The sequence below is a fragment of the Lepisosteus platostomus genome, chromosome 11, assembly GCF_059453375.1.
Source record: "Lepisosteus platostomus isolate fLepPlt1 chromosome 11, fLepPlt1.hap1, whole genome shotgun sequence".
Lineage (NCBI taxonomy): Eukaryota > Metazoa > Chordata > Actinopteri > Semionotiformes > Lepisosteidae > Lepisosteus > Lepisosteus platostomus.
In genome coordinates this window covers 34,489,406-34,506,654 of record NC_142621.1, presented here as the reverse complement: position 1 = coordinate 34,506,654, position 17,249 = coordinate 34,489,406, and the positions used below count along the sequence as shown (strand labels likewise).

Here is a 17,249-nt window from a genome sequence, read left to right as displayed (position 1 = left end):
TAAAATTTATATATGTACAGTATGACAATCTACCCTGCTCTTAGTTTGTAAGTCCATGATCTAACTGTAGGAACATCTTGTCACTATGTGAGCAAGCGCAGTTACCGTGCAGTATTCTTTCTAGGATTGAAATCTAGAAATCATTTAATATGATTTTTTTGGATACTAGAGTACTGTTGCTCACCAGAGCAAACCCTACAGCCTATAACAGTTTATCTTCCTTGAAATATAACCACCCTTACCTTTGTGGTGATCATATCAATGTAGAGACCTATGGGTCGCTTAGAACAAGCCACACGGGGAAAGTAGTGCAATTTATAAACATCGGATAGCATAAGAGGGAGACAAGTGCATTGCTAAGCCAGGGTTTTTTATTTGAGCTGCAGCTGTTAAAGGGGCTCACTCCCTGTTGCTCTGGAGAGATTGCTGCTGAAGTCCTTTAGTGGAAGCTGTCCTTTCCTACAAGTGTGGGAAGGCTGATCTGGCTGATCTGATCTCGTCTGCGCTCCAGGGGCTCCAGTCGAGCTGAGCCGGACCCCGAGGAGCTGAGCCTGCTGGGCATCAAGGAGCTCATCCCCGGCCTGCAGCCGCTGGTCTTCTGGATGGCCAATTCTATAGAGCTTCTGCACTTCATCCAGCAGGATGTTCCCAAGCTCCTGCACTGGGACAGCGAGGAGGACATCGCAGGTGATTGAACTCACTGTGCACAGTGACCACAGGACAGGAAGAGCTCTAGATAAGTGGTGCAACTCCACGACATTTTGCATATGAGCCAAGCATTTCCTTTTCACAGGCAGAATACATGTGGAAATTAAGTGGGGCATGAAATAAGTAATTAAGAGCCTGGGAACATTAATTTGTATGTCTCTGTGTATAGCGTTATATACTGTAGCTTTGTATAGCGGGACAGCAGAGCTTAAAGCCTTTATCATCTGTCAGCATCAGGTCTGTATCTCCCAGGACTGCCCTTGGTATTCCTGCAGCCTGATGTTGGGTCTGCTGGTGGGGATGAGCAGATGTTCCCTGCTGCTTCTTTTGATTCTGAACTGAGATCGAAGCACTGTAGATTTGCATTCTGTTTTTGGGCCACTCAAACAAAAATAAGACAACTATTCAGTGACCTCCCCTCATGCCTACTGGATGTCAGGAATACTTCTAAGGTCATTGATGTCAACTGAAAACACAAACTTTGTCACCTAAAATTGACCTTTGTTATTTGGCTTCTGGGAAAATTGACTGTGGTATGAGTATGCGCATTGCTTGCTGGGATAGGCCCTCCCATGAACATGTATTGGATAAAGAGGTTAGAAAATGGACAGATGGTTGTTGTATTATTACGTTATTGTACATGACTCTTATCTGACCACACAAAAAAGAATTGCATGTTATTCATGCATAAGTTCCAGAATTTTAGTCTGTTCATTATTTTGCATTTCAACACATGAACAAGGATCATGCTGTTGTCTCTACTGTGATTTGTTTTCAGAAATGTCCGATTCTCAGCTGTCGGCCACCAGATCAGCCAGCGAGGAGGCAATGACAGTCCTTGAGGAGGTCATTATGTTTACCTTCCAGCAGTCTGTCTACTACCTCACCAAAGTAAGCACTATTCTGCTAGTGTTTTTTTTTCCCCATGCAAATCAAATGTTCAGCTATAGGCAAAACAGGAGGCTGAAGTTATAAATACAGACACTGGTTAGTCTAACATGCAATTAGCATGCCTGACAAAATCAGAAATGTGCCAGTGGAAATGTATAGATTCTACACTGTTTCATCACTTTTCCCACACTTCTTGGGAAAAAAAGCATCCAGCCAGCCAAGAAGCTGCTTTCTATAAGCTATCACTGGGGGATGTTCACTGAGGGAGTTGGGATTGGGGGGGGGCTTAGGGAAGGAGTTTGGGAGTCTGAATTCTCCAAGCACCTGAACATTCAATAACAGCAACTGCTCGGTAAGACTCGGATTCAATCCGGATATCTGGGATGACTCTGTAAAACAGGAAAGTCATCAGCACTGAGGAAATGAGCATGACTTTCTAGCAAATGTTTTTAGTGGAATTTTAACATTAGCCAAAAAATTCTCAGAGAGAATTTGACCTCTTTTCAACGGTAGTTATTTTAATAATGTCAACATACAGGCATTTTCTTCAGAATATTGATAAAATGACCATAAACTGGAAAAGTAGTAAGGTTAATACAGATGTTTGTTTACATCTCCAAGCATTTATTAATTAAGCTTAATGTCAATTAAAATATGAGGGTCGTGTTTTTTTTCCCTGGGTTGCCTGCTCTGCTAGCTCTCCTGCGTGTGGCCCCTCTGTTACTTCGGCGATGGGTAAACAGTGCGGCCTGTGGATGGGTGGGGCCAAGTCGAGCCTCTGCCAGACCCTTCCCACTGGGACACAGACCTCTGTTGTGTGTGGCAGAAGGCCCAGAGCCCTGGCTGCATCACTGCTGCACTCACTCCACATGGACACTGAAGAAGGGGACACATATTGAGCTTGCCCTCCTCACGAAATTCCTCATGACATTGATGCGTGAGACAAAGCCTTAACTCTTCGCGTGGCTTCTGTGACTACCAGAGATACCAACTTCCCATTTCTTTTCCATTGGGCCAGGTGGTGCTTTTGAAGGAAAAATTATAGTAAATTGCCCTCTTTCCTTTTCTGTCCCCTGTAGTCCCTACCTTTTCTCTTTCTTTTCTAATTATAAATTTAGTTTCAAATGACAAATTGTGTTTTAAATGAGAGCAAAAGTAATTTAAAGTGATTTCTAAATTAAAACTTTAAAAACAGATCATGCTTACAATTCCTTGCCATTTTCATTTTTACGGATTAATAAGCATTGCTTATCAAGTCACAAACTGGACATCTAATACACTTTTAAATCCCAGAATTTCCCTAAACAGTATGTAACAGTTTTCCTAACCAAAGAATGTGCTTCAGTTGCCATAATAGAGTTGCAGTAGTGTGAAATACATGTAGATCTATGGGGGGTGGCATTGTGAAGAGGGGGGCAGAGGTCTCTCTGTACTCAGAAAGAATGAGGAGGAGTCTGAGGACTCATCTGCAGGAGAAGTGCAAGGGGCTTTACAGGGCTACTGGATTAAAAAATAATTGTCTAGAGAGACACCAGAGTTCAATGGGCAGAGGTTAATGGACCAAGACTCCCATGTGCATTTAGAAAGAACTTTTGACAGTTTTCAAAGAGAATGTCCTGCTGGTTGTTGTTCTTCTACCCCCAGTTGAATTGGAAGTTCATTTGATAAATCTCAATATAACCTTAAGCTAAATGATTGACTTAGGCCTGATTCGTCTTTGTGAAACATTCTTAAATTACTTAAGTATTTGCAAAGACCTATCAATGGGCTTCTTTTTTCTGCAACTGTCAGGGGAAATAACCAAGAAATTAAGTTGGCAAGCAGCTACAGGATGTTGCATCTGTGTTTTCCCAACCACAAGAGCAGTTACGGTTCTGGTCAGAATATGGCCGTACAAATACTGTACCTCTTTCTTGGACACAAGGCCGCTTTATGTTACTACTGACTCTTTTAAGAAATGCTGTCTTTTTTTTTTACTGGGATCAGTACGGCTCGGTGTGTAACTGGCTATGGTGTCCAGGGGGGATTCAAATCCAATGTGAAATCCCTCCTTTCTCAGCAGCTCCTGGGAATATGCAGCCAGTGCTCTTTATTGTGTATGCTCCAGGCTGGTGGTTCAGCTGAGATACTTAGATCTACAAACAACAATCAGGGGCTTACTGCTTCCACAAAGAGCCCCAGGAGGGCACTCCCAGCAGGGCGTTATTGCAGTTTCCTTTGTAGAAGCTCCCAAGTAAAGCAGTGGAATAAATGCTGCATTATTACAACAACACCGTGGCCCACTGCGGATCAGACGCCAGACAACAGAGGCATTGTGGGACTGTGCTTCTGTGCCAGCCTGACGGCAGATATTGAAAACCAGGAGCTGTGGACATCAAATGCATTCTGTAGCCCGGTGATCTCTTTGGGTCTATTTCCAAATCACGCAGGAGCTGGTTGGGAGGGACAACAACATGATTTAAAGTCTGAAGAAATATGTTAATTAAATACCAGAGACCGCTTGTGATTAAAGTTTCTAAATCAACAGAAGTCCTCACAGGGTTTGTGCTGAATGTGGTGTTTCGCAAAAGGTTTGTTTAGGAAGATAGTGGCATTTATATTGAAAAATGATTGAACTGGCTACATCAGTGTCATTCACTTTCTCAGCAGCAAGTTTTCAAGAGATTCCGCAAGACCTTTGCCAAAGGGAATTATGCGACACAAAATGTACAAGGGCGGACTGTGGAAATTGGTGATTTTGGTGCATTCCACAAAGTTCGTACATTATATGTTTTAAAAAGTAATAGAACTGTTAGAAATACATGGAGGCCAGGTAGACCATCTACATCATCTCATTGCTAGTAAATTACTAATCTGATGGTCACGTTCATCCATTTTTTGAAGGTTGTTGGGAATTCTATGCAAATCTTATCTGAATAAGCCTTAATGTTTCAACATTAAGGCTGTACTAGAAAGCAATGGTAAATATAGGAATTTATGCCTGGATTTGGTGACAGCTGATGAAGAGCTTTACTCTTTGTGGAATCCTCTATTGCATAATAGCATAGGTGTTAGAGAGTCTTGTTTGTAAATCCTGCATTCCCATCGAGAGGCATCAGGCAGTTGTGGGGAGGATGTCTGAGCGCATGTTGGGCATGTTTGTCAGGGTGAATGGAGAAAGCTGGCTGGTTCTAAAGTTCCATCGTCTGGTTAAGAAAGGTGAGCGTGAGCTCTGCCTATCTGAACGACTTTTCTCCCATGCTGGGAAAACCCATCGGTAAGGGCCTTACTTTCCACCAAACATTAAATCAGATTTTTTCTTTTAGCCTCAGGTACAGTATGTGAGCAGCTAATATATAGGCAAGATCCACCCTTTTTAAGCTTAATCTGCACATGGTCAGGCCCCGTTTTTACACGTTTCCACAATACTAAGCAGGAAATGACAAGTACAAAGAGAAAAGGAAACTTCACCTAGCTATCGGCAAAAGTTCATCCAATCAGGAAGCAGCTGTGGTAGAGAGAGGAGATGTGTGTTGGGGGGATGTATATTGGTGCTGCAGCCTGTTTCCTTGAGAGGAAGATGAAAGGAAGTGAGCCATGGTTGCCATGGTTGCATGGAAAGCTCCTTGGAGAGCAGGGATGAGGTTGGCCTGTGGTCAGCTGTTGAAAGCTCAGGCCAGCATAACGACAGGATCATAGCCAGCACCGAAAACACTTAATACAGTACCTCTAACTATGAATTCAGTTCCGACCTAGATAGCACCACACTGTGTCAGCTATTGCCATACAGTTTGCAGTGGTGTTTAGTCTGGAAGTACACTCTTACTTATTCGTGTGCGTGTCTGCGTAGAACTGGAAGTGCTAATAACTAAATTACTCTGGTGAGAAGATAAACAACAAAGAAGCATTGTGTCAATAAGACTCAAGAAAGGTTACAAGGCTGTAACTTCATCTATGCAAATTCTGCATACTGTACATTTGAGTATTTATGTTTAACAAAGAAATTAAATAAAATTTCCTTGACTTAGAAAAGTAAAATGTTTTTTTACTCCAAGTAAAACACAAGCAACTGTCACAAATAGTACAGTATATGACCATCACCATAAATATTACAAATTCCTCTGCAATAGTTGTGTTGTTTCAGCTTGCCATACCTTAAGAGGCACACAAGAAGTTTTGGCTATTACAACATTGCTGTCTGTCTGTTCCTCACTGCCGTAAACATTTGTGTAATGAAAATCCTCTTTTTATGAACGTACAGGAACATAAATGGATGACCTTTCAATTAGACATACAGTATAGTGGCTATGACAGTTCCTGATTGAATCCTGATGGAAATTTGGTGTAGGACAGCATTAAAAGCTGTTAAGTAGTGCTAGCACCAACACACACAAATGTGATTACAGAGCTCAATTATGGGTCGCGGAAGCTTATGTAACATAATTATTCGAATAGTCAGAACAGATTGCTGAATCAGTCTGCTGACATAATCTCCCTTTCAAAAACAATTGCATTTTGTGTGTGTAGTTTCAGTGATATAATAAGTAATCTGAGACAGGAATTTTCATCAGCAGTGTTTCCAGGTGTGTCTCCGTGTCAAATGCATTACTCAGAAGCCCAGACTGCCCCTGGGAGTCCTGGAATTTGGACATGAATTTGTATAGGAAATTGGGAGATTTGAGGCATCTTTTCTTGACTTGCTGTTGGAGAAATAGTGAACCCAAGCAGAGCTGATGTCATGACAGCACAGTGGGCAGCAGGCCTGAGAAAGGCCACCAGTTCCAGTTTCATCTTGAATCAGCATATGGAATTTTGCAAGATCATTTTATTTTTGTCACTTTGTTTTATTCTTATTCCTTCATCGTTCATGAATCTTTTTCATCTCACAGATGAAGTGCCACTGTAAAGCTGTCATTCCAGACTATTATTGGTACAGTTTTTTTCCTGAAATCCAACTGCCTCGGTAGTTTCTGTTACCAAAGGACCCATCAGTCCCAAAATTAATCTCCAACTACGCTTTGGTTTTCTACTTAAAAATCCTCTTTTGCAGGAGCAGCAGTATGTTGTAATAGACAGTTTGTTATACGATTGTCGAAATGAAATATTTGTTTTAACACAAAATGTGCCTAATATCTAAGAACTGTCATTTTCATCATCCGTCAAGGACACACATTCTGAGCTAATGTGGTCATATGTTTTTAGCAAGGGAAGATTGCACTGTATATTTTACCCTTGCAGTTACAGTGGTCCCAGATTCAAATCTGATCTGTGACACCTTCAGTGAAGAGTTTGCATGCTCTCTCCATGTCCCCGTGAATTTTTATTCTGCTCCAGTCTCCTCCCACCTCACAAAGACATGCTGCCTCGGTGTCTCTGTCTCTGTACGTGTGTGCCTTGTTACCTCTTACCAGGAATCAATGGCTTTGTGATAACGGATGTTATACTGTATAACATAAACAGCAGATTCCAAAGTCCTTTCCCATCGTAACGGCAATAAAGGGCACTTTGCTCTATCAGGTGGGAATCTCGTTAGGAAAGCAGCTGCAGCCACTTCACTGATTGGAACAATTATCTTCATGTATCAGCAAATGGGTGGTAGATGTGACAGAATTAAGGCACGGCCCCATAAAGACTCAGCATTACTCACTACCGTTCTTTCTGTTAGCAGTGAATAACATGCCTTGACATCTGCAATTCCTTCTGTAGCTCGTCATGTTTTTTAGAGAGCCTGACACCAGTGATATAGTGTCACATTTCCTCCGTTGGTGGGATCAGAACACTTTCACTTGGAAGAGTTCCAAGAAGTCACTGCTCAAGGGCCAGTGTCAGGCAGAAACACTAAGCTTGTCACTTCTGTGTCTTTGGACAAAGCAGAAATCATTTGTCAAGTACACCATATCTGGTTATGTTGCGCGACCAGTTCAAAATGAGGATAGTCATTGTTTTTATTGAGCCTTAGGCTAAGGTGTGAGTCAACTGCGAAAGACAGAAATGTTTTCCAGTAATCAAACACAATTAAAAGATAAATGTTGTGTTGGCAAAAGCTACAGTACCTTCCAGGCAAAAAAACTAAAAGTACAACTGTTTCAGTTTTAAATTTTATTGATTTTATTGATACCTTTTGCTTCTTTATAGTACTATAATTTTCCCAGGACCTAATTGTATATATATTCTAATTTTTTTAATTACTTATAACTAATAGTTAGGAATCTATCTGAAGTCTGACATTCAGACATTGTGGTTTTCTGCACGTTGTATATCCAGTATTTGTCAGTATAAATGCATTTAACAGAGTAGGGTACCTCATTGGATCTGCAGAATGCCATTCACTAGCCACTAGTGCTGAGGTGAAATTTCAGTAGATACTCTGGATTAGAAATTCTGGATTAGATTTGTTTTGAACAATGTTATTTTGTAGTTAAAAGATCTCATGTAGATGTTTCTTGAAAGAAGCCAAAGTACCGGCTTCAACCATGTGGCAGAGTAGCTTATTCCATGCCCCTACAACCCTTTGGATAAAGAAGTGCTAGCTGTTCAGGTTTAAATACATTTTTATAAAGTTTCCACCTGTATAATCTGCATTTGGTGGTTCTCATATAGAATAAACAGTGAAACATGAGACAAAGATGTTTTTGACAGGAATGCCTGTCAAATACAGTTAAGCTGAAAGAGCCACAAACTCAGAAGGAGTCAATTACTTACTTAGCTATCCATCACAGAAAGGACTGAATCGAAAAAAATAGAGGCAACATAAAAGTCCTTTTGACACAAATTATAGATTTACCCAACTCTTAATCTAACATGACTCTCTGACTCTCGAAACAATTACTGAACTTTAGGGTGTACTTAAAGAAAATGTTGTGCAGAGTGGTAAGACTGGTGTTCAGGGGTTGCTAGAGTAGTTTTGGAAGAGGACTGTAAATCATTTTCTTGAATGTGGTGATTCATGGAACAAGCTGTGAACTCATGGGGTGCATGTTTGTTAGCCTGCTCTTTCCTGGCCAGCACCACACAAACTGGTTACTGCAGTATACTCTAAGGAGACCATCCTCTGTGTGTGTGGCTGTCATCCCTGCCACATCAGTCTCTTCTTCACAGCCTGACACACCAGTGACTATCCACTTAACAGCCTGACACACCAGTGACTATCCACTTCACAGCCTGACACAACAGTGACTATCCTATGCATAGCCTAAAACACAGGGCCTGGTCTGTCCATCTTTGACAACTAGAATTGTAAACCGAGAATTAAGGCTTTGGCTGTTGAAGGGCAGTGAAAGGATATGATTCTGTGGCCAGATCCACATTTAGAAAAGCCCAGGGATTACTCTGGTTTGTTTCTGCCCAGGGAGTGCAAGCTATGTAAGTTTTTCACAGCGGTGAAGTATGGGCGAGAGTCTGGAAACAATGAAGGGAATTCACTTTTTTCCTACTTTATTTTCCTTTTTTTTTTGTCCTGATTGATCATTTTTAAAATCCAGCAAGTTATTCATAGTGTATCATCTGTGGAAAGATTAGGAGCTTTATTTTGTCTGTGAACAAAAAAACACCTAAATTAGGCAGTGTCTGGTTGGTTTATTTCTGTATGTGGTTGTTTACTTTGCCAAGAACAGTTTGTGAGGGCTTGCTGTGGCTTTCTCTGTGCCGGTCCAGAAACGGCCTTGATTTCAGTGTGGTGTGGCTCCCTGCTGACACCAGCTCCGGATCCCCAGGCAGACAAATACTGACTCGCTAGCACAAAAGCGTGAGCGTCACATGAGGCAACTTGCTAGTCTCTCTTGAATTCCAGCTCCTTTTATTGGGTCCTTGTTCCGTTTTCTTACAGATTAAAATAATCCTTTAACACATAGAATTAGGATTAGGTTTTATTCTGCTGTGAGGGCTCTTGAAGTTGTTTCTCCCCATGTTCCTTATTATGATGCAAGACTATATGAATGTAAATTGTGAAATAACTGTGTCAGTGTGCAGAGAGTCAAATAAGAACATAAGAGGATAGGTTGCAAAGAAGGGCATTTGGTAGGTAGTAGTTAATTGTTCCAAGGATCTCATCCAGCAGTTCCTTGAATGAAACCAAAGTTTCAACTTCAACAACCTGGTAGAGGTAGAGTAGTTTTTTCCATGCTCCCACAACCCTCTGTGAAAAGAAGTAGTGAGTTGCTCTAGGGCTGGTTTGCTCTTTATTTGTGAAGTACTTATAAAAGTACCACAATTCCAAACAACAATGAGACTAAATAAAAGTGGAGGACCAACATAACACTTTTCTATGTTTTATATAATTTAATAACATTTTTATTACTATATTTGCACCTTTTATTCCTCCATAACATGTTTGTTTAAAAATAAGTTTTTTAATCCTGTTAAAACTCTTTGAGGCTTGCTTGAAGCTTGTTTTTTAATATCACGAGGATGAGGAGCATGTTTTTAGACAACCTAGACTTTCTGCTGTTGAAAACATGTATTATTCTTGTCTTTTTCCATAGAAAACAACTTCAAATAATCAATAAGGCTAAAACTAACATGTGGGCCTTGTGCTTTCCCACATCCCACAATTCCCCCCAGATAGATAAGACAACATCGTTTGAGACCCCAAATGCTTACACTTGTTCGGCCCTGTGTGCAATTTTATATCAGAAGTAAACAAGTCGGAGAAAGGCTAACTAACTGCTAACCTAAAATAACAAAGATTAAAAGTTGAGTGTACTTTCTGGGAATTTCATCCAATTCCATCTGCTCACAGAGGAAGCAGCTGTTTGCAGGGTTTCCACAAACAAAAGCATGTTTTGGTTGTTCCTTCCAGTGTGAAATGTACTGCAGGCTCCAATGCTAGTTTCTGAATTCCTTTTCACCTCTGTGGGTCACATCTGGAGAAACGTTGCTTGAATGACTGGTAATCCTGAGTGGGAAAGGAAGAGATTTAAGAAGGCTCCTGCAATTACACATCACCACAGCAGTTCTTAATGACACAGCAGTAAGAAGTGATCAATGTCACTGCAGCAGGGCTTCAAACGTTCGTATTTCAAACAGCTCTTGGTTGATCTTTAATTCACCTGTGTGTTTGCTATTCATGTTTATTGTATTGCACCTTATCTGCTACATAATTTGTTTCACTTTGTCGTATTGAAAAGTTTTTATCTCAAAAGTTATGCAACTAATAGCTTTTTGGAGTATGAATGTTTTTACCTGGAAAAAATATTTTCAACAAATTTGTTAAAATAATAGTGTAAGGCAAATATACAAAGAGAAGCATGTTTTCCATTTAGCTGCAAATTAGCTGACAGTTGTGCTCATACAGTAATCTCGGTCACAGACTGTAAAAACATTAAGATAAATGCTATGTGTTATCAATTTTTAACTTTTTCAGTACTGAATCCATGTTATCAAGCACATGATCAGTTAAAATAACATTTAACAAGATCTTGTTTAAAGGCATTCCTCTAAAACAGAAACCAAGATCATGTCAATTAAAACAGAGGTTTGTAAGGCATGTCCATGTGGTAAAGAGACAGGTCTTTGTGTTGGCAAGTGAGGCCTTAGCCCATGTGAAACGGCTGCCTGTGTTAAAGTAGCAGGACGTCAGCAGACAAAGCCAGTTTTGTAAGGCTCTGCTCACATAAAGAGCTTGTTTTGCACCACTCTTGCAGACTGCTGCTGAAGTGCTGTACTGAGCTCCATTCAGAGTGGGCTTGTCTAAATTGAAACGGCAGGAATGTCCAGTCACTGTGGGCCTTTCACCCTGTCCAGCTCGTTATTGTGCATGAAATTGGGCTCAGCCTCTAAAGTGTTGCGTGAAAACCTTTTTTAGACACAAATAAAATGGCATGAAAGAAATCGCCTGAAAGTGAGTATGGTGAATTCACAAATTCTTTTAAGGTTTAAAAGTCATAGGTTACTCCCTCTTCTTTTTTGTTTTGACCAAACAGTTCATTTCACTGTCAGGGGAGTGTTTCTCAGTGTTTCGGAGGGTGGAGCAGCAGTTGTAATAAGGTTGTTTTGAAGTAGTTGAAGGTTTGTGTCTCGTATTAAGATTTATGATGTACTGTATACTGAAACTGTTGGAGCAAGCATTTTGGGCTATGGAGATCCTGATTTATGTTTATTGTGTACAAGCAATATTTTGCAGATGTTTGACTGAAGATGACGCTATTATCTTCTATAACAAATTTGTCAAACCACCTTCTTAAAATGTTACCAATTAAAAGAGTAAAAGAGTATGAATCTCATAACCTGATCAGGAGAGCCTGTGTATATTTCAACTGAAACTATACTTCCATGAACTGCCAGAGTAAAATTGTACAAAGTCTGACTGTTTTGCACAGCAGTGCACTGCAGAGCCTTGTCAGCTGTCCAGATGTGCAGTGGTTTGTCAGAACAGAGTGTGAGGGGGTTTATTTTGGTGAGAACTTTCATTTGTAAAGTCAGCTGTGTGCCCAGAGAGGGAACAGTGGGGCTGTGTGGGTAATATTATCTTATCTGAGCTTTGAAAAAAATCCCTTATGATGTATGGCAGACAACCCAGCTCAAAAAGACAGTATCCAGGCTTGGTTTGAGGAGTGGAAACTTTGAACTCAATTAACCCTTTGTACCAGCTGTGTGGTCGGCAAAGCTCTCTTACCATGGCAGTTTCATTCCTGTCAAAAGGAACAGAATGTTCTTCGCTCTCTGCTGGAGTAAAAATTCAAAATCCAATCAAAACGTACGGCTGATGATGATGATTACAGTCATTGCAGTTGCAATCATGGACTGTGGTGCAGCACACCATGTACTCCATGTACGTTCAAAAGAATACATTTCAACAACAATCAAAAGCTGTCTTTGAATTGTACAAATCTTTCACCCCTAGTCCCCATTGTTATATACCATTTCAGAACTCCTAACAGGACAGTTAAGACAGAATTATAAAATCGTAAAATAGCTCTCAGAATCCCTCGTATTAGCTTAAGTCCAGTAAAAGTAGAGGAATGTTAAGTCAGGCCAGTAAAGAGTAAAAACAGGTTTTCAACACCTTACTTATGCAGTAAGGGTGGCACAGTGGTGCAGTGGTTTGCCTTGCTACCTCTTTTTATGTTCACATGGGTTTCCTTCAGGTGCTCTGGTTTCCTCCTGTAATCCAAAGACATACTGGTTGGTCAGTTGGCTTCTGGGAAAATTGGCCCTGGTGTGAAGGCGTCTGGGTCTATGTACCCTGCTTTATGGACTGGCGTCCCGTACAGGGTGTACCCCAACTTGTGCCTATTGCTTGGCAGAATAGCTTCTAGCTCCCCAGTGACCCTGTATTAGGTAAAGTGCTTAGAAAATGGATAGTAAAACTTGCATTTATGTTTAATGTAGTACGTTAATCTTCCAAAGGATGGAGGAGTCACGGTGGCCTGCATTATCTTAAAGTGGGGTTTTGTGTGGCTGTACACTAGTGTTCGTCAGAAGGGTTTAGATGTCCTAGAGTTTCGGAAAGGGATGCTGACTCTCTGTGCCATGCTCCTCTGCCCCCTCAGACCCTCTACGCCACTCTGCCTGGCCTGCTGGACAGCAACCCCTTCTCTGAGAGCGGGCAGCTCCGCATCCCGGAGGGGGTCAGCAGCATCCTGGACATCCTGAAGGAGACCCTGCAGCTGCTCAATCAGTACCAGCTGCACGCGGAGATCGCCTCGCAGCTCTTCGCCTATCTCTTCTTCTTCACAAACGCCTCCCTCTTCAACGCCCTGATGGAGCGAGGTGAGGATGGGTGCCCCCTGACCCACGCAGATTCACAGCACTCCTGCCTCAGCCAACTACAGGGAAAACAAAAAGGAAGTCCTTAATGTTTTAGGAGTAGAGTAGAATAGTGAGAAGCAAATGTTTTAATATTTCCGTAAGATCAGGGAATCCTTTGATAGTTAGATTCTTAGATCATGGCTGAGATAAGAATGGTCTGTTATTTTTTCTATAGATCAGTCGCACCTACAGAGAAAATGAAGGGGGGGGGATGCAGTTTCATTTTTGGTTAAAATGGTTGTTTTTCTTACAGATCTAAAAATGTGTTCTTGACAGTATTTATTGAGGCCACAGGAAAGAGGGGGTGTTTCTGTCTGGAAGGTGAGAAGTTCCTTCTGATTCCGTAGTGGCGCTGTCTGAGTGTCTGTTTCTTGTCAGGCTCCGGAGGGGGATTTTATCAGTGGTCCAAAGGGGTGCAGATTCGCGCTAATCTGGACCTGCTGATTGATTGGATCCAGGGCATCGGGCTGGGGGACCTGGCTCTGGACTTCTTTCAGAAGCTCTCCTCGGCTGTTAACCTGCTGGCCACACCCAAGGAGAACCTGCTGCAGGTAGGACCCATTAACTGACTGGTGCACTCCTGTCCTCCCTCAGAGCTGTCTATGTCTATATGACATATATATGTCTATATCAGGATCAATGCAGGAGACAGGCAGTTAGAGACTCTTAATTGCTTTCTACATGCCTAAAGGGATTGGAAACACATTGGAGAGGATTCAAGCTTTGAGGAAAGAGGTCTTGGGTTTTATCTAACCACATGTGTTACACAGAGGAATGTATTTCTGGTCAAGTAGCTTAAAAATTGGAAACTAATGAATGTAGCCAATCAGGGGTGGCAAATGTAAATCAATTCTCATTTAATTATTTACATTTTCTGGGAAGAAGCAGATATTTCATTTAATCTTGGATTCAAGTAATTTTGTTGTGCACTTACAGTATTGATCTTATTTTTTCCCCAGTTTTAGCAAAGGCATAAACTGCTTGAAATAATCTTGGCTAATGGTCAATAATCCAGAGAATACTCCTGTTGCAAAAATACCCAATAAAAATGTTTTTTCATGTTTCAGACAAAACTGTAGTTAGCAGAGGAACAAGTAAAGGTTTATTCCATGCTGAAAAGAGAAGAAACGTTGTTTCCTTTTTTCTCTTTTCAGCGTGGAATAAACCTTTACTTGTTCCTTTGCTGCCTACGCATGCTGAAGCAGCTACCTACTAAAACTGTAGTTAACCTATTTTGTTTTGTGATGAACACTGCCACCTTATAGCACTATAAAACAGAGATGGTAACAATAGTGAGCAACTGTTTCCTGTTAGTTTGAGACTTTAGCAGTAACAATACTGTCTGTTGTCAGACAGGGGCCTGTGAAAGCCAAGAACACTCGTGCAGTACTCAGCATCTCCCTGCCCCCATGAATTGAAACACTGAAGCTGTATCGGTGCTTAATCTTACTCATGGGACTCAGGATTATACTTTCTCTCAAAGGCTTATAGTAATTGGTTGCTGTTGCAAAAAAAAAGAGCAAATGTTGAAAAGTGTAGCTGGTGAAACTTTTATCAGTAAAACAAATTCTAGAAAACAAAATGAGTTTCATATTTTAGCTAGATAAGACTTTATTGATCCCGAAAGGAAATTGATGTGTTACAGCAGTCCAGCCCAAGACAAGCACAAAAAAACAGACATCAGAATAGACACACAAAAATATGTACAGTAATACAAAATAAATATAAAATAATTAAATAAAAATACATAGGTGTGTGCAAAATATGGTCATAGTCACTGTAAAAACAATAAAATATGTGCAAAATGTGCATAGGTATATACAGATTGAGTGTCCCAAAAAAAACTACAATGGAGCAACATGCTGTCTATAGACGAGCAAATTAAGGGCTAGGAGTCCTAGCCTAGGGCAGCGTTATACACCCTGACAGACGCCAGGAGGAAAGACCTGCGGAAACGTTCCCTTGAACACCGTAGCTGGAGCAGTCTGTTGCTAAAAGTGCTACGCTGCCCAATAACAGTCCCATGAAGTGGATGAGGCGCGTTGTTCATGATTGCTGTGAGCTTGGTCAGCATTCTCCTTTCAGCCACCACCTCCAGGGGGTCAAGGCTCAGCCCCAACACAGAGCCAGCCTTCTTGATAAGTTTATTGAGCCTATTTGCATCTCTTGTCATGATGCTGCTGCCCCAGCACACAACAGCATAGAAGATGGCCACTGCCACTGCTGATTCATAATAAATGTGTAGCAGTGTTTTACACACACCAAAGGACCTGAGCCTCCTAAGAAAATAGTCGGCTGTGACCTTTCTTGTACAGGGCGTCAGTGTTACCGGACCACTCCAGCTTATCATCCGGGTGTACCCCTAAGTACTTGTAGGACTACACCCCCTCTATGTCCTCACCCTGGATGGAAACAGGGTTCAGCGGAGACTCATTCCTTCGAATGTCCATGACCATTTCTTTGGTCTTGCTGGTGTTTAGCTGGAGATGGTTAAGATGACACCACTCCACAAAGTTGGTAATCAAGCTCCTATACTCCTCTTCCCTTCCCTCTCTAATACACCCCACAGTTGCAGAGTCATCTGAAAACTTCTGCAGATGACATGCCTCAGAGTTGTACCTGAAGTCAGAGGTGTAAAAGGTAAACAGGAATGGAGCAAGGACAGTCCCCTGTGGAACCCCAGTACTGCTAACAACCTGTTCGGACACACAGCTCTGTAGCTGTACATACTGTGGCCTGCAGGTCAGATTGTCTATAATCCAGGACACCAGGGGAGTGTCCACCTGTGCCACCCTTAGCTTATCTCTCAGTAATGGTGGATGGATGGTGATAAAGGCACTGGAGAAGTCAAAGAACAAAACTCTCACAATGCTCCCCGTCTTCTCCAGGTGAGAGTTACCTCTGTTTAGGAGATAGATGACTGCATCCTCCACTCCCAAGTGGTACTGGTAGGCAAACTGCAAGGGGTCCCAGTGCTGTACTCACCAGGGTTCTGAGGTGGTCCAGTATAAGCCTTTCCAGAGTTTTCATTAGGTGTGATGTTAGTGCCACTGGTCTGTAGTCATTCAAGATTTTAGGGTGCACCTTTTTGGGTACTGGCACCAGGCAAGATGTTTTCCAGAGCACCGGAACCCTTTCTAATCTCAGGCTGAGGTTGAAGATGTACTGCAACACTGAACCATGTTGGTCCGCTCAGATATTTAGCACCCTAGAGCTAACACCGTCAGGACCCGCTGCCTTCCCTGCATGGAATTTCCTCAACTCCCTTCTGACCTGGTCAGCTGTGATGGATAGGCCAAGGAGGGCAGGGGAAGATGGAGTAGGAGTGTGAAGTGTTCATACATATACATCAGTTGAGGGAAATAATTCTAAATAAAGAATGGCTGTTTTTTTACAGGTCAGGCACACTGAAATGGACTGCTTTAAACCCTTCGGAGTAATGGATATATTCTATTGGGGAAAAATGTGGTTCATAACCCTGGTCCTGGAGGCGCACTGTCTGCTGGTTCTTAATCACATCCTAATTGATTACAGTTTTCTGGGGTGTGCAGTACAGTATTTGTAAATTTGCTTTAAATTCTTAAAAGGTCAAAAAGGATTTGAAATTGACATCAATTTTTGAGTTCTCTCAGAACTGGCCTTATTCAGGTGTATTACCTGAAATGTAACCAGGAGGACCTGTACAAAAGAAAAAAGTATTGTGTGTGTGTGTGTGTCAAGTACAGTGTTGTAGTTTTATTTTCACCCAAGCAGTTGGTCAGTTAATAAGAGCTGTTCAGTCAAAACAACTGCAAGCAAGTTGAGGAGAGGCTGTTCCGTGTGCTGATGTTGTTGGAAACAGTACCCTTAAAGTAGATTATTTTGACAGTCAGGACTGACCAAAGAAGCAAGTTAAATAAAAAAGTCTAAATCACCAAGCAGAT

The 17,249-nt window shown here is 41.6% G+C and overlaps 1 protein-coding gene across 2 annotated transcripts in view; it reads left to right on the top strand.

Moving 5' to 3' along the window:
- radil2b (Ras association and DIL domains 2b) overlaps positions 1–17,249 on the top strand; it is a 60,374-nt gene that overhangs the window by 21,838 nt on the left and 21,287 nt on the right. For both annotated transcript variants that reach the window (XR_015925369.1, XM_088599380.1), the window contains exons 7-10: positions 512–687; positions 1,487–1,599; positions 13,068–13,287; positions 13,705–13,877. Coding sequence is in view for 1 of the 2 variants with exons in the window: in XM_088599380.1 (XP_088455506.1) it covers positions 512–687; positions 1,487–1,599; positions 13,068–13,287; positions 13,705–13,877 (682 nt within the window). In the remaining variant the exon portion in view is untranslated. The remainder of the gene's footprint in view (positions 1–511; positions 688–1,486; positions 1,600–13,067; positions 13,288–13,704; positions 13,878–17,249) is intronic.